The sequence below is a fragment of the Martes martes genome (genome assembly GCF_963455335.1).
Source record: "Martes martes genome assembly, chromosome: 11".
NCBI classification, from domain to species: Eukaryota; Metazoa; Chordata; class Mammalia; order Carnivora; family Mustelidae; genus Martes; species Martes martes.
Window position 1 is genome coordinate 93,043,337 of NC_137899.1, and position 13,371 is coordinate 93,056,707.

The window sequence follows — 13,371 nt, forward strand, 5'->3', positions numbered from 1 at the left end:
TAACAGCAGGAAAAATAAAAAGATGCTAAGCATTTAAACATACTGTGGAATATATTTCATGGCACTGCAGTTACAGGTGTCTGTGAATGAATGATTACAGTGATGGACTAGGGAAAGCAGGGAAGTAAGGATCTGGGAAGAGGTACTGGCAAGTTGAATTGCTGGAATGTGCTCTTTTAGAGTAAGATTGGCAGGGGCGACTAGAATTGAAGACATCAGAAGAGGAGACAAGTTTAACAATGGAAATGAAAACATTTCCTCCCAGATCATACTGGCTAGTGCAGAATTACCTCTGATTTATTTTATATTTAAATTAAATACATGTACTTGCTATTTTTGTCAATATGACTTTTTAAAAAATCTCCAAATGCATAAAATGCAGCATTCTATAGACAGATCTCCAAGTATAAGCTGATACTTATTTTACCTTATCTTAACCCTGAAAGGTTAGAAAATTGTGACAGAAACATTAAAAACTTCTAAGAAATATCTTGTCAGATTGTAAAATAATTTTTTAATTTTCATTTAGTTGTTTTTAAGTTATTGAGATCAAGTAATATTTCAATGTTAATCTTACCAGAGTTTCTTAATTTGTAAAATAATGGTGTATACTTTGAATGGGTGAAGTACATGTATTTTTCATACTTTCATACTTCCTATGTGGTACATAGGAAAGCTGCTTTTGTCTCATTCCTATAATTTTATTTTAGCTTTTAGGATTACCTTGCAATGTAAATAACTTTTCTTACATTAAGATCCAATAGATCGAGTCACATTCCAGTATATTTTACACTCTGAAAAGTATTGGCCAAGGTATTGCCCAAGAAATATTAAACATAAGTGATCCTGTGTGCTTACCACCTACCCTAAAGAGGACCCACAGAAAGTAGAATTGTCCTTTTGCTCTTTTCTTTGCAGTCCTCAGGTACGGGTGACACTTTGTCTCCCAGGCTTGCTTGACTGAAATTCTTTATCTGAACCATAGAATAAAGAAGCTGATTTGAGTGACCATCTTCTCAGTCCTCTCAAAGATGGTTCATAACTAGCACCATTCTAGATGGAAAGTTGAAAAGTAAATTCATCACACATGATCTGTGCACTAGGACCGTAAGACTTAAGCCCCTTGTAGAATCCTGATTGAGAAGGGCTGGAACTATGTTAGAGAACTGAACTTGAACTTTAATCACAAAGACATTTTGGGGAAATAAATGGTCTATTTAAGTATGATAAGTATTTGCATCTAGAGAATTAAAGTCTTATTCAGTATAAATTTATCAGTATTTTAACCAAGAAGTCAATTAAGAAAAAAGTGTTTCCTTTATACCTGTTATATTAAAACAAGAATCTAGAGAGGATCCATTCTTCCTACCAAATAGTAGTAACGTACTTAAATGAGTTAGTGTTCTAGAAATGTGTTATGTGTGGGCCTACTTATCTATGTAGTCATACCAGAGCACCAGTTCTCAATGTGAGCCAAAGACAATGGGGGTCAGGGGCTCCACAAGATCCTTCCTTTGTAAGGCCATATTTTCTTCATATTCTTCAACCAAAACCGCACAGCACAACAGATTGTGTGTGGAAGCAGATATAAGAATCTAGTTGGCTGTTAGTAAACCAAACTAAAGAGGTTTGCTAACATGTAAAACTGTGCTATTTTTCTCATCATCTTTTTTTTAATTGACTACCATTTGTTATTTTAAAATAAGTTAAGTATTTTTTGTTTCAATTTTGATGGGTTTGAATGACACATGATACTCTTCTCTTTGCTGATAACTTCTGAACTAGTATGTCCTCAGCATATTTACTAAGATGGAACGTTAAGAAGAATGAAAGCTTTTTCAAGATTGTTTATGGGGAAAATATGCATCAGAACTTCTCAAATAGGATATTTACATATTTTATTATTTGATAGTAATTAAACTATTAAAGTTTTCTATTAAATTTAAAGTAGCTTTTAACTTGCAAAGTCAGGATGCCGTGAAATAAATTTCTTTTCTTATAAGATTGACTGTTCAAGTACTATTATGCTGGACAATATTGTGAGGAAAGATACTAGTATAGATCATGGCCAGCCAAGACCACCCTCAAACAGAACCGTCCAGTCACCAAATTCATCAGTGCCATCTCCAGGCCTTGCAGGTAAAGTGGGCTTCTTTTGATTTTGTGAGTGTGTCCCATTTTTTACTCTATTTATAATGACCCCTACATCCCTTTTTGTTGGATGATTAAAATGAGTCTGAGTTTTTGGCACTATTTAAAATTAGTAGACTTTCAAAGTGGGAAGCGAAGGTTAAACCTTTCAGTAAAACTTACAGGCATTAGAGCATTCCCAAGAGGAAATTAGTATTATACATTCTCTTTTTGATAAGTTTGCCTGTGTTGTGGTCTCTTTTGGGGTGTAAGTTGCCTAGGGTCAAAATTTAGCAGTGTCAGTCACTTCTTGGTGGTTTTGTTTGGATTTAATTAATGTTTAAAAAATTTTAACATACCTACTCATTTCCTTTAGAGCACTCTATACCTACTCCCAGAGACCTTGGCAAAATAGGTACCCTAGAACAAAATAAGGAAGGAGGAGAATTTCTCAAGTCATTCACCAGTCACGCAACTGTAATAAGGCAGTTACACAATTTAAAAGGAGATGCTTATTTAAAACATAAACTGGAAGAACACTGTTGACAAAATATGGCAGAGAAAATGTTTAATTATAAAACAAGTTTGTACAAATAAATAAGGCAAGTACTCAGAATTGCCAAAGGACATGAGTAGATAATTCCGTGAAGAGGAAATACAAATAGCCAGTAACTTGGGGGATTAAGTCTTACTAGTGGTCATTAAAAATATCAAAACAAGACATAATTTCTAACTGTTGAAGTAGTAAAGACTTAAAATAGTGAAAATACTCATTGATAAGAACGTGAGAAGAGAATACTCCGATACATAGCTGGCAGGAGTGTAAGTTGACAAAACATTTCTGTAAGCCATGTTTACAATATTACTAAAGCTGACATTTATCCATTGCTGACTCTGTGCTAGGCATTGGACAAAGTATCTTAAGTGCATTGCCTGGTAGAATATTTGTTTCAGTATCTCCAGTCTCTGTGTGGCTTTCTTACTTGGATTGCTTTTATATCAGCGCCTACCACTTTTTATTGTCTTCTGTAGCTTTCACTGATGCTGGTGTCCTCACTGACATTTTACCATGGTTATTCTAACTTGGGACATTTGACAGTGTTTGGAAACATTTTTGGTTGTCAAATCCTGGGTGGGAAATATGGAGGGATACTGCTAAACATCCTACAGTGCACAGAACCCCCCGCCAAACAAAGAATTATCTGTCCTTAAATGCCAACAATAGGTTGAGACCCCTGCTAGTCTAAGGGAGTTAGACTTTGCTGGGAGTCCAGCAACTGCTTACTATTTTTTATTATTTCATTGTGTTCGGTTTCAATGTAGTATTAAGTGAACACATTCAATAGGAATTTAATACATAATTATTAACTCATTTTATGAATGTGAATGATTTCCTCTTCTTCAGGACCTGTTACCATGACTAGTGTACACCCACCAATACGTTCACCTAGTGCCTCCAGTGTTGGGAGCCGAGGAAGGTAAACTGACTCAACCTTATTCTCTCATATATAAATCTCCAGTTAGATTTCTCTTGACAGTTGCTCCAACATGCTCTTTTTGAACAGCTTCCTTTATTTTTAACTTTTAAATTAAAATGTTAATAATTATTATATATTAACTTGATAAACTAGTGGATCAAGTAAATAAAGTGCAGTTTTGTCTTTAAAGGTACAGAAATTGAGATGGGGTTAATATGTTGAAAATAAGAAAATACATTTGACTTTAGCCTAATAATAGCAAGGAAAATTTAAATGAAGTAGGTATCACATGCTGTACTATATAGGAATGTATACAAATACAAGCTTAGGGGGAAAAGAAACAATAACTTTATACTAACTTTGGTGTTCTGACTTTTTTTAAGGCCAAACATTAATTCTGCCTTAAAATAAATAAACTCATAATAGTTGAAATTCTGTCTCAGCTTACTGCTTTGCTTCTCTACTTCTTATACTTGGCAAATTTCTCCTAGATAATAAACCCAGTTCTTAACTTGCCTAATCATATGGAAGAAGCATTCTCTGAAGAGAAAAAGGTTGCTTTTAATCCCCTAGAACACAGTGTGGCTATCTGTAAAAGGTTTTTTTTAAATAGCAGAACACCAGTAACTAATGTCTCTAGTTAATTGTCTTCATACTTCATGACAGTAAATCGTTAATGGGAGCCCAGGGTCTCTTTGTCACTGAATAGAGAAGGAAATGGGACATGGGAAAGCCTAAAAAGAAGATTCTAGCTCTAAGATACTGAGCTTCAGTTGTAGAGCTTCAAAATATTGAAGCCAATTTTCTTTTAATTCAGATTTTATTTAAATGTATTTAAATGTCTTTCCAGAAGTATAATGTAACTATTTAGATAGGCTAAATAGGCTAAATAGGCTAATATGTAAAACTTTTAATACATGAAGCAGTTGCATTTCAGTTATGTATCATTTATTGATAATGGAACATAGTAACCATTGCTGTGAAGATATAGCATTATTTCTGAAAGCTGTTGTTATGCTTTGTCTTGAAATGTTCAAGGTGGCATTCTTTGATTTTTTTTTTTTTCCCCTTTCTTTCTTATAGTTCTGGCTCTTCCAGCAAGCCAGCAGGAGCAGATTCTACACACAGAGTCCCAGTGGTCATGTTGGAGCCAATCCGAATAAAACAGGAAAATAGTGGACCTCCTGAAAATTACGATTTTCCTGTTGTTATAGTGAAACAAGAATCAGATGAAGAATCTAGGCCTCAAAATGTAATTATATTAATCTGGGGAATACTATGCCTATTTGGGGGATAGAATGAAAGAAACTTTTAAATAGCAGATAGGAGATTATAATTTGTTATATTTGAAAACCAGGAAATCAGGGTTGAAAAATTTAAGGAAATCTCTCAGTAAATTAAAAGAAAAAGATGGATAGAAAACAGGGAGAAGAGTTTGAAAAATCAGAGGCTCAAACAAGGAGGTTGGGCATTTGAGTAAAACACAAAGAAGATAACTGCCCAAAAAATAATACAAGGAAGCTTACTGTAACTGAAAAGCATGATCATCTGAGTTGAAAGGGCCCATCAAGTACCAGAATATTAAATGAAAAAAGGACACAAGTTACTACCATAAGTTTCAGAATACTGGGATTTCTAAAAGGCTCCACATCGAAAAAAACACCTTATACAAAGGATCAGACATCATAATGGCACCAAGTCCTCAAAATGGACACTTGAATCTGAAAGATAGTAAGGAAATACCCAAATTGTGAGGGGAAAAATATTTCATAGCCAGAATTCTGTATCAATCATGCATAAAAATTAAATAAGCATTTTTTAGACATGTATGTATGTAGGGTCTCAGAAATTTTAATTTTCATGCATTCATTCTCAGATATTTGAGAATATGCTTCATCAAACATGGAGTGAACCAAGAAAGAAGAAGGCATAAGAACCCAGAAATGGGATCTAACACAGAGAAGAGTAGCTCCCAGTACAACAGCTTCTCTAGTACACCATGTAGCAGAGGACAGAAGACTTCACAGGGGTGTATATAAAGGCAAAAATGTTTGGCAGTATTGAAAGGCATTTTATTGCCCTACGAGAGTTTGTGAGAATGGCTTAGAGTTAGGGACTAGAAAAGTAAGCAAATGAAAGGAAGCAAGGGAAGCAGGAACAATTGAACCATAGTAAAAACAAAAAGACAAAAGAGGAAGTGTAGTCATAGTACATTGTGTGGTTATGTAATGAACAATATTTATAGTCCTAATTACATAAACAAATACCTGTATTACACAAATTTGACAAAAAACTAGATCTAATGAGGATATAACCTGAATACACATTTAACCAAAAATTGAATTTTTCAGGATACTTAACCAGTGCAACAATGATACTGACTTGGAATAGATGTTGGCCATAAAGTTATACCAGTACCTAACAACTTAAAAACAATAAATAAATAAATAAATTGGTCCTTAATAAAGCTTAAGAGGGTGACATGAATGGCGTGTGTGTGTAGGGAGGGGATGGAGAGGCAGGAAAGATTAGAAAAATCTGATCTTCGATACTAAGGGATATATATACATATATTTAAAACTGAGCATGACCTGAGCTGAAGGCAGTTGCCTAACTGACTGAGCCACCCAGGTGTCCCAAATTTAGATTCATCTTAAAGTTATTAATGGCTTCTGCAGAAGTGAAATTCTAGGATTTAAAGCGCTGTACTTTTCTGTGAATGATAAAAATTCAACAGTAGGCATAGTTTCTGTCTGAGTATGATTTGAACTAATAGCTCAGTGTATTTACAATTCATATGGTTGACTCTCCACTGCCCACCTATTCTCCCATTTCTCTAGCTGTCAGCAAATAAAAAGAGATTTCTTACATTATCCACACTCCCTTTCTGCTGATTGTGTATTTTGATGATAGTTTTTAGTAGAGGTTCATGTCTTTATCCCTGGGGACTCCTATAAGAGCAGTAAACCTGTCTCTTACATTTTCACTTCTTCATTACTTCTTTTGAAGTACCCGGGTGCCTATGAGAGAGGATTCTACAGTCCAAAATTGTAATAGTACAAATAAAGAATGTCAGTTTTGAGAAATAAGACATATTCTTCTTTCCATTGCAGGCCAACTATCCAAGAAGCATACTCACCTCCCTGCTTTTAAATAGCAGTCAGAGCTCTACCTCTGAGGAGTCTGTGCTAAGGTCAGATGCCCCTGATAGCACAGGAGATCAACCTGGACTTCACCAGGAAGGTTCCTCAAATGGAAAGTCTGACTGGCTAGATGCCTCCCAGAAGTCACCCCTTCATGTTGGAGAGACCAGGAAAGAGGATGACCCCAATGAGGACTGGTGTGCAGTTTGTCAGAATGGAGGGGAACTCCTATGCTGTGAGAAGTGTCCCAAAGTATTTCATCTTTCTTGTCATGTGCCCACTTTGGCAAATTTTCCAAGGTAAGATGGTATTTGCTTCCCTTTCCCACATTCTTTCACTATAAATAACAATCACTGATCATTGTAATGTAACATAAAACCTTAGAAATGTAAATAAAAGTCCACGTCACACAAATGCATACTCCAAAACCTTCAACATAGGGTTTTCAATACTCTGCTTCCCATTCCCTGTGCATCTCTCAAAAACCTAGACTGTTGGAACGCCTGAGTGGCTCAGTTCGTTAAGCGGCTGCCTTCGCCTCAAGTCGTGATCCCAGGGTCCTGGGATCGAGTCCCACATCGGGCTCCTGGCTCAGCAGAGAGCTTGCTTCTCCCTCCCACTCTGCCTGCTGCTCTCCCTGCTTGTACTCTCCCTCTCTGTTAAATGAATAAATAAAACTTTTAAAAAATTCTTAAAAAGAAAGAAAAGAAAGAAAGAAACCTAGACTATTAAGAAAGAAAAAAAAATAGCCAGTCCTTCAAATTATTACAGATTCTTACCCTAAAGAACAGTGATCCTTGTGCATAATAATTGCCAAAATACTCCATCGTGTTTGCCAAGCATTGAGCTGTATCATTTACAAATATATCAAGTACATTTTCAAACCAGCCCTGTGAGATGCTACTGCTGCTGGTGATGATGATGATGATGATGATGATGACGATGACGATGACGACGAACAGCAGCCACTGGGTTGATCTCTTTAGTTCTTCAAAAGCTATACTTTTTAAATTTTAATTTTACACTTAAAGTTGCAAGAATGGCACCAAGAACATTTCTTTTTCTTGAATCATTTTAGGGAAGGTGCCAGTTTTGCCTCACATCAGCCATAAATTAATGTGTGTGTTTGTTTTATGTGTTTATTTTGCATTTGTGTTTCATGCCTCTTTGACTAGAATAATATTTATGGCTTTGACCCTCGCACTGTATTCCTGCCGTAAGGCTCTCCCAGCATGGTGCTGTGTACGTAGTAGTTACACATGCAGTAAACCCTCAGTGATTACAGTTCATGCCAAACAAATAAATCTGTATCATAGATGGTGGGGAGGAGGTTGGAAAGGGAGATGGTGAAGAGAGAAATGATGCAGTAGGAATTCAGAACTACTTTATCCCCCAACAGTGGAGAATGGATTTGCACTTTCTGCAGAGACTTATCTAAACCAGAAGTTGAATATGATTGTGATGCTCCCAGTCACAACTCAGAAAAAAAGAAGACTGAAGGCCTTGTTAAATTAACACCAATAGATAAAAGGGTAAGTTTGTTGTTGTTGTTGTTTTTTAAAACATTTCTAACATACATTGTTAGTTAAACAGGTTTTTTTTGTTAGGTGGGGTTATTGTAATGCCAGTGTGCCTTTCATCAAAGAAGTGTATATTCGTCAAATTTTATACTGGCCTCTTTTTCTTTAGTGTTTCTATAAGAGTATAGGAATCTTAAATAATATAACTTACAACTTTTTCTGGTTAAAAATAATCACGGTACTGCCTATACATTTTCTAGAAGCTTAAAAGACTGTACTGGAGCAAGGTAAAACATGTATCCTCTATGTGGTCAAGAATTTTAGTTTACTTTTAAATTTGTTTTCTTTCTCCTGTAAATAAATTTTCTTCCTAATTTGTTGAGAATCAGCAGGAAAGAGAAGGGCTTTTCTATTTACTCTTCCTGGAAATAATTCCATTCTTTTACCAGATGGTACTGGGTTTATACCTCAAAGCCAACTAATATAGCTAAGTGTAATTGACATTTAAAGCTACTACATCAACACTTCCTTAGTAGTTAAAGAAGTTCTTTGCTAAACTATTTAGTAAAACAATCAGTATGAAAGTTACTGTGCAGGAGGGGGCCCAAACACACACTGCCAGTGGTATACAATAGTTACTGGGATTAAACCCTCAGCAGAGAAGTAGCCAAGTGCCTGGCTAGCACCAAGTGCCTTCAGAGAGGCAGCCTTAGGACTGGACACACCATATAAAGGGTCCCTCTGTGGATCTCTTAACATACATATACCCTTCTTTATTGACTATTAATAATCAGTATATAAATTAAAGAGATAAGTGGAAATTTGTTTTTAGAGAGCTTTAGGTTTCTCATGATACTGCTTTTTGTTCATTTAAGAACTGTTCTCCTATATCACATATAGCCCAAACTGTTAAACAGTAGAATTCAGTAAATGACTGAAGAGATCAGAACTCTAAGTATTGATATTTTTCTGGTATTCATCTGGTTTTAATTTTTATTGTATTTTGAGACCCATGGCATTGGTATTAAAAATAAGCTGTGACTTCATTATTTTACTATATATATATATATATTTTTTTTTTTTTTTGCTCAGAAGTGTGAACGCCTACTTTTATTTCTTTACTGCCATGAAATGAGCCTGGCTTTTCAAGATCCAGTTCCTCTAACTGTAAGTATTAACATCATTTTGTGCATTTTTACATAGTAGGATGGTTGTTTTTGTTGCTTTTTAGAGTGCACACTAGTGGGAGTGAGGGGGTGGTGTAGGGAGAGAGAATCTTAAGCAGACTTCATGCCTAGTGCAGGGCTCAGTTTCATGACCCTGAGATCATTACCTGAGTCGAAATCAAGAGTTGGACACTCAGCCACCCAAGCACCCCACAGTAAGATGATTTTTCTAAACCTGATTTGTGAGAATGTGGTTTTTCTACCATTCTTTAGTAGTTAGTTTCCTATATCTAATCCAAATCTTAAAGCTTTATTAACACAAATGGAATACTTTGATCTTGAATACACTTTGATGTTCACAAATTGGCCCCAAGCTTGTATTCATTTCTCATAAATTCTCATGTATTTTACCCAATACTCTCTACAGTGATTTCTGTTAATCTCTTTCAAGAGGCTTAGGCATATAGCCTAAGCTATTGGGGAAAAACTTTTAATTTGAGGTAAATTCTTTGTACATGTTTTGATTTACACAGGTCCAGACTTCAAGTACTAAGTCAATTTATAACAGTAGAGGAAGGGGTGTCTGTGTGTGGTGGGGGGGTGGGATACCATAGGTTTGCTATATTGATTTCTTTATCAGTGACAAAATAGTACACGGAAAAGCAATGAGAACAATCTGAATTTTATTTTCCTGCTTGCAAAATATATTTAGGACTGGTAGAATTAAATTTATTCTTTTTATTATACCATCTCATTTATTTTTGAAAGGTGCCTGATTATTACAGAATAATAAAAAATCCAATGGACTTGTCAACTATCAAGAAGAGACTACAAGAAGATTATTCCATGTACACAAAGCCTGAAGATTTTGTAGCTGATTTTAGATTGATCTTTCAAAACTGTGCCGAATTCAATGAGGTAAGAGGAAAAAGCAAAAAAAAAGAAGAAAGAAAGAAAGAAAAAAGCCACAGCAATGGGGAAGTAATATTAAACCAGACACTTCCTCAGCAAAAGAGATGAAGATCTATAATAGCATAAATTTCTAGAAGTTCGAGTTTGTCAGGGAATGAAAGGTAATTAGGAAGACTGTGTCCACATTCCTATTATTCCTATTCAAAGATTTATTATATGGTACGTGGAAATGCAAATTACAGCTGACAACTTGAAAACAATTTAGAAAATATTTTTATCTAGAAGCATCCTTTGTCATTTCCACCTTTATTTCTTAAAATATGGCACTTCCTGACTAAAGTCTTCTAGATGTTGATCTTGAAATATTAAGGTTGTGGTCTAAATAGCTCTGGTATTTAAGTTTTCTCAATTTTTGATCTGTCAGTTTATCTGAACATCTGTCAGACTTAGAGACTTTTGTTGATGGTTTGTTCTCTGTATTGGTTACTTGTTCCAGAGATCCACATTTCATTTAATTTGCTTTTAAAAACACCCGTTCCATGATTCTGTGACTATGGCATCTCTTGGATAATCTCAATTTAGTAATATAGTCGTATAGCTGTCACTACCTTATAGAATAATTCAGATGATTCCAAGCCTTTTATTTTACTTATTTGACCTTCTCTTGACTTTGTCTAGCCCCAGACTGTTATTTACTTTATATCAGTGATGATGCATAAACATTTTCCCAAACTTGAGTTAAAAGAGAAAATGTGAGAAATACACTTTTTTATTGACTGTCGACTGTCTAAAATATTGGTGTTTGTTTTTAATTCATGTTTTTATTTTTATCCAACAGCCTGACTCAGAAGTAGCCAATGCTGGTATAAAACTTGAAAGCTATTTTGAAGAACTTCTAAAGAACCTTTATCCAGAAAAAAGGTTTCCTAAACTAGAATTCAGGAATGAATCAGAAGATAATAAATTTAGTGATGACTCAGATGATGACTTTGTACAGCCCCGGAAGAAGCGCCTCAAAAGCATAGAGGAACGCCAGTTGCTTAAATAAGCAACACCATTGGTGTGTGCTGGTTTTTAGATTTTTTGTTTTTGTTTTTAAAAAACATTTTGTCTGTAATTTTAACATCATTACAAAAAGAGTTTGTGACCACTCTGATCTGTAAGTTTTTGATGTTTACTAGATTTTGATTTCCTTAATAAACCATTTCTTTTCATCTTCTTATTAAGAAAGAAAAAGAAGGGAAGTAAGGAAAGGAGTAAAAGGGAGTCGGAGAAGGGAGGGAGGAAGGAAGGGAGAAAGAAGCATCAACAACAAAAAGACATTCTTCCTACTTGGATTTCAGAACTACAGTTTGGAGTGATAGCAACTATAGAAAGGAAATAGAGTACGTATGAACTCTTAAGTTGAAAATTTAATGTGGTTTGGATGTGTGCATTAATCCATTTTTAGAAAATACCACTACCCATTAATTATGGCCCAACCATGAGTTTAGGTGTACGGTACTTAAGAACAGTACTCCGTGAACATGAGTGGTATTAAGAGTTCTATCCTAGAATGCTGACTGGTACAACAAAAAAGTAGATTAGATGCTATTAAGAAGGCACCTAACAGTATATCATGTAAGATGGCAACTGTATTAAAGAAAAAGCAGGAAAACAAATGTTTGATTTTTGTTTTGCTTTTCCCTTGTCTGTAGAGGTGTTTGGTGTAGCAGGTGTTCAAAGCCATTTTTCGTACATTTCTAAATATAACTTCTTCCACTGAAGAAGTAAGTGTACACGTTTGGTTTGCTGTGTGTGTCTGTGTGGTTTGTTGTTTGCTTTTTAACTGTGCAGGTGATCCTTTTATAGCAAGACTCATTGTTTGCAGTATGGCTGTTAGTGGAACTACCGAGAACATAAAATTACAGCAGTGTGCGCCATGTTTGATGTGAGGATTCTTCAACATATACCCTATTGGGCATTAAATATAAGTTCCCCTGAAAGGGACTAGTTTTGTGGTTTTCATCTTTCTTTATAATTTGGAATAAAAATCTGTTGTGGAATTTGGGAGCAGGCAGTTGGAGGGAATTACAATGAAAATTTAATTTTTCCTGAAGTTTCCGTTTCCTATTTTTAAAAGTCAGTACCTGAAATTGAATCTTTTATCTTACTTGGTTTTGAATTTCATTTTCATTCTCCCGATAGAGGTACAAAAGACCAATCTTCTGAGCGTAAGCACAGTGTTAATGAGCCAGACCTCGCTAGTTAAACTGACATCCATTTATGTATTCCTTTTGCTTGTTCAGTGTCAAAGAAGGAAACTAAATTTAGAAGAAAAAAATTGTGCCAATCTAACATTTGACAAAATATTTACACATGAAGTTTTTCAAAGTAACCTTTATAAAACAGTAATTGACTGAGGGAATTTTTCTCTTTAGGCTGATAGAATAAAAATAAGGCTGAGGTGAAAGAACCTTAATCTCCTTTGGATGGTTTCAACTCCCATGAATTACACCTAGAGGACTTGCTTTTTTCTACAAGGCATTACTTCTTAAAATGGACAATTTGAAAATATCCTGGGGCTAATTCATTGTGTTTTCATATGTTGTTAAAGATAAAATAGAAAACTTAGCAACTTCTTGTTGTAGACTTAGGTCTTGTCCATAATATGTCAATTACTTATTAATGGTTAAAGAAGTCTTAATCACTTTTCCAAATATGTGTTTCAGAATAGTTGTTGTATTGTGAAAATGCGTTAGACATTTATTCTCCAAAGTCTGAACAAATTTTAATACCAGTGCATATACCATTTAATTTTTTTTTCTCTCTCTAGCATTTTTAGCACAGCAGCTGTGGAGGTTCTGCTAGTAAGTTTATTGTTGATATCTCAGAATACTCTTCTTCTGACCATTTGTTCTTCCATACTTGTTTCCCAAGTTAAAACAGCAACACAGATAAATTTTGAGGAGGGTCACAAAGGGAAATAGCACTTAAGGGAGAAAAATATATATATATAATTTCTTAAATGCATCTGAACCAG

General features: G+C 34.9%; 2 protein-coding genes across 3 annotated transcripts in view; one reads left to right on the forward strand and one right to left on the reverse strand.

The window, feature by feature from the left end:
• TRIM24 (tripartite motif containing 24) overlaps window positions 1–12,635 on the forward strand; it is a 94,083-nt gene extending 81,448 nt beyond the window's left edge. For both annotated transcript variants that reach the window (XM_080818771.1, XM_080818772.1), the window contains exons 12-19: window positions 2,004–2,139; window positions 3,536–3,608; window positions 4,692–4,860; window positions 6,722–7,050; window positions 8,151–8,283; window positions 9,364–9,438; window positions 10,206–10,355; window positions 11,188–12,635. In XM_080818771.1, the coding sequence (XP_080674897.1) occupies window positions 2,004–2,139; window positions 3,536–3,608; window positions 4,692–4,860; window positions 6,722–7,050; window positions 8,151–8,283; window positions 9,364–9,438; window positions 10,206–10,355; window positions 11,188–11,397 (1,275 nt within the window). In that variant the 3' untranslated portion in view covers window positions 11,398–12,635. The remainder of the gene's footprint in view (window positions 1–2,003; window positions 2,140–3,535; window positions 3,609–4,691; window positions 4,861–6,721; window positions 7,051–8,150; window positions 8,284–9,363; window positions 9,439–10,205; window positions 10,356–11,187) is intronic.
• A 583-nt stretch (window positions 12,636–13,218) lies between these two features.
• The window catches only part of SVOPL (SVOP like), a gene marked incomplete at its 3' end in the record, with an annotated part of 89,120 nt that continues 88,967 nt past the window's right edge, over window positions 13,219–13,371 (reverse strand). The window contains 2 exon segments of the mRNA XM_080818773.1: window positions 13,219–13,276; window positions 13,278–13,320. Coding sequence (XP_080674899.1) covers window positions 13,219–13,276; window positions 13,278–13,320 — 101 coding nt within the window.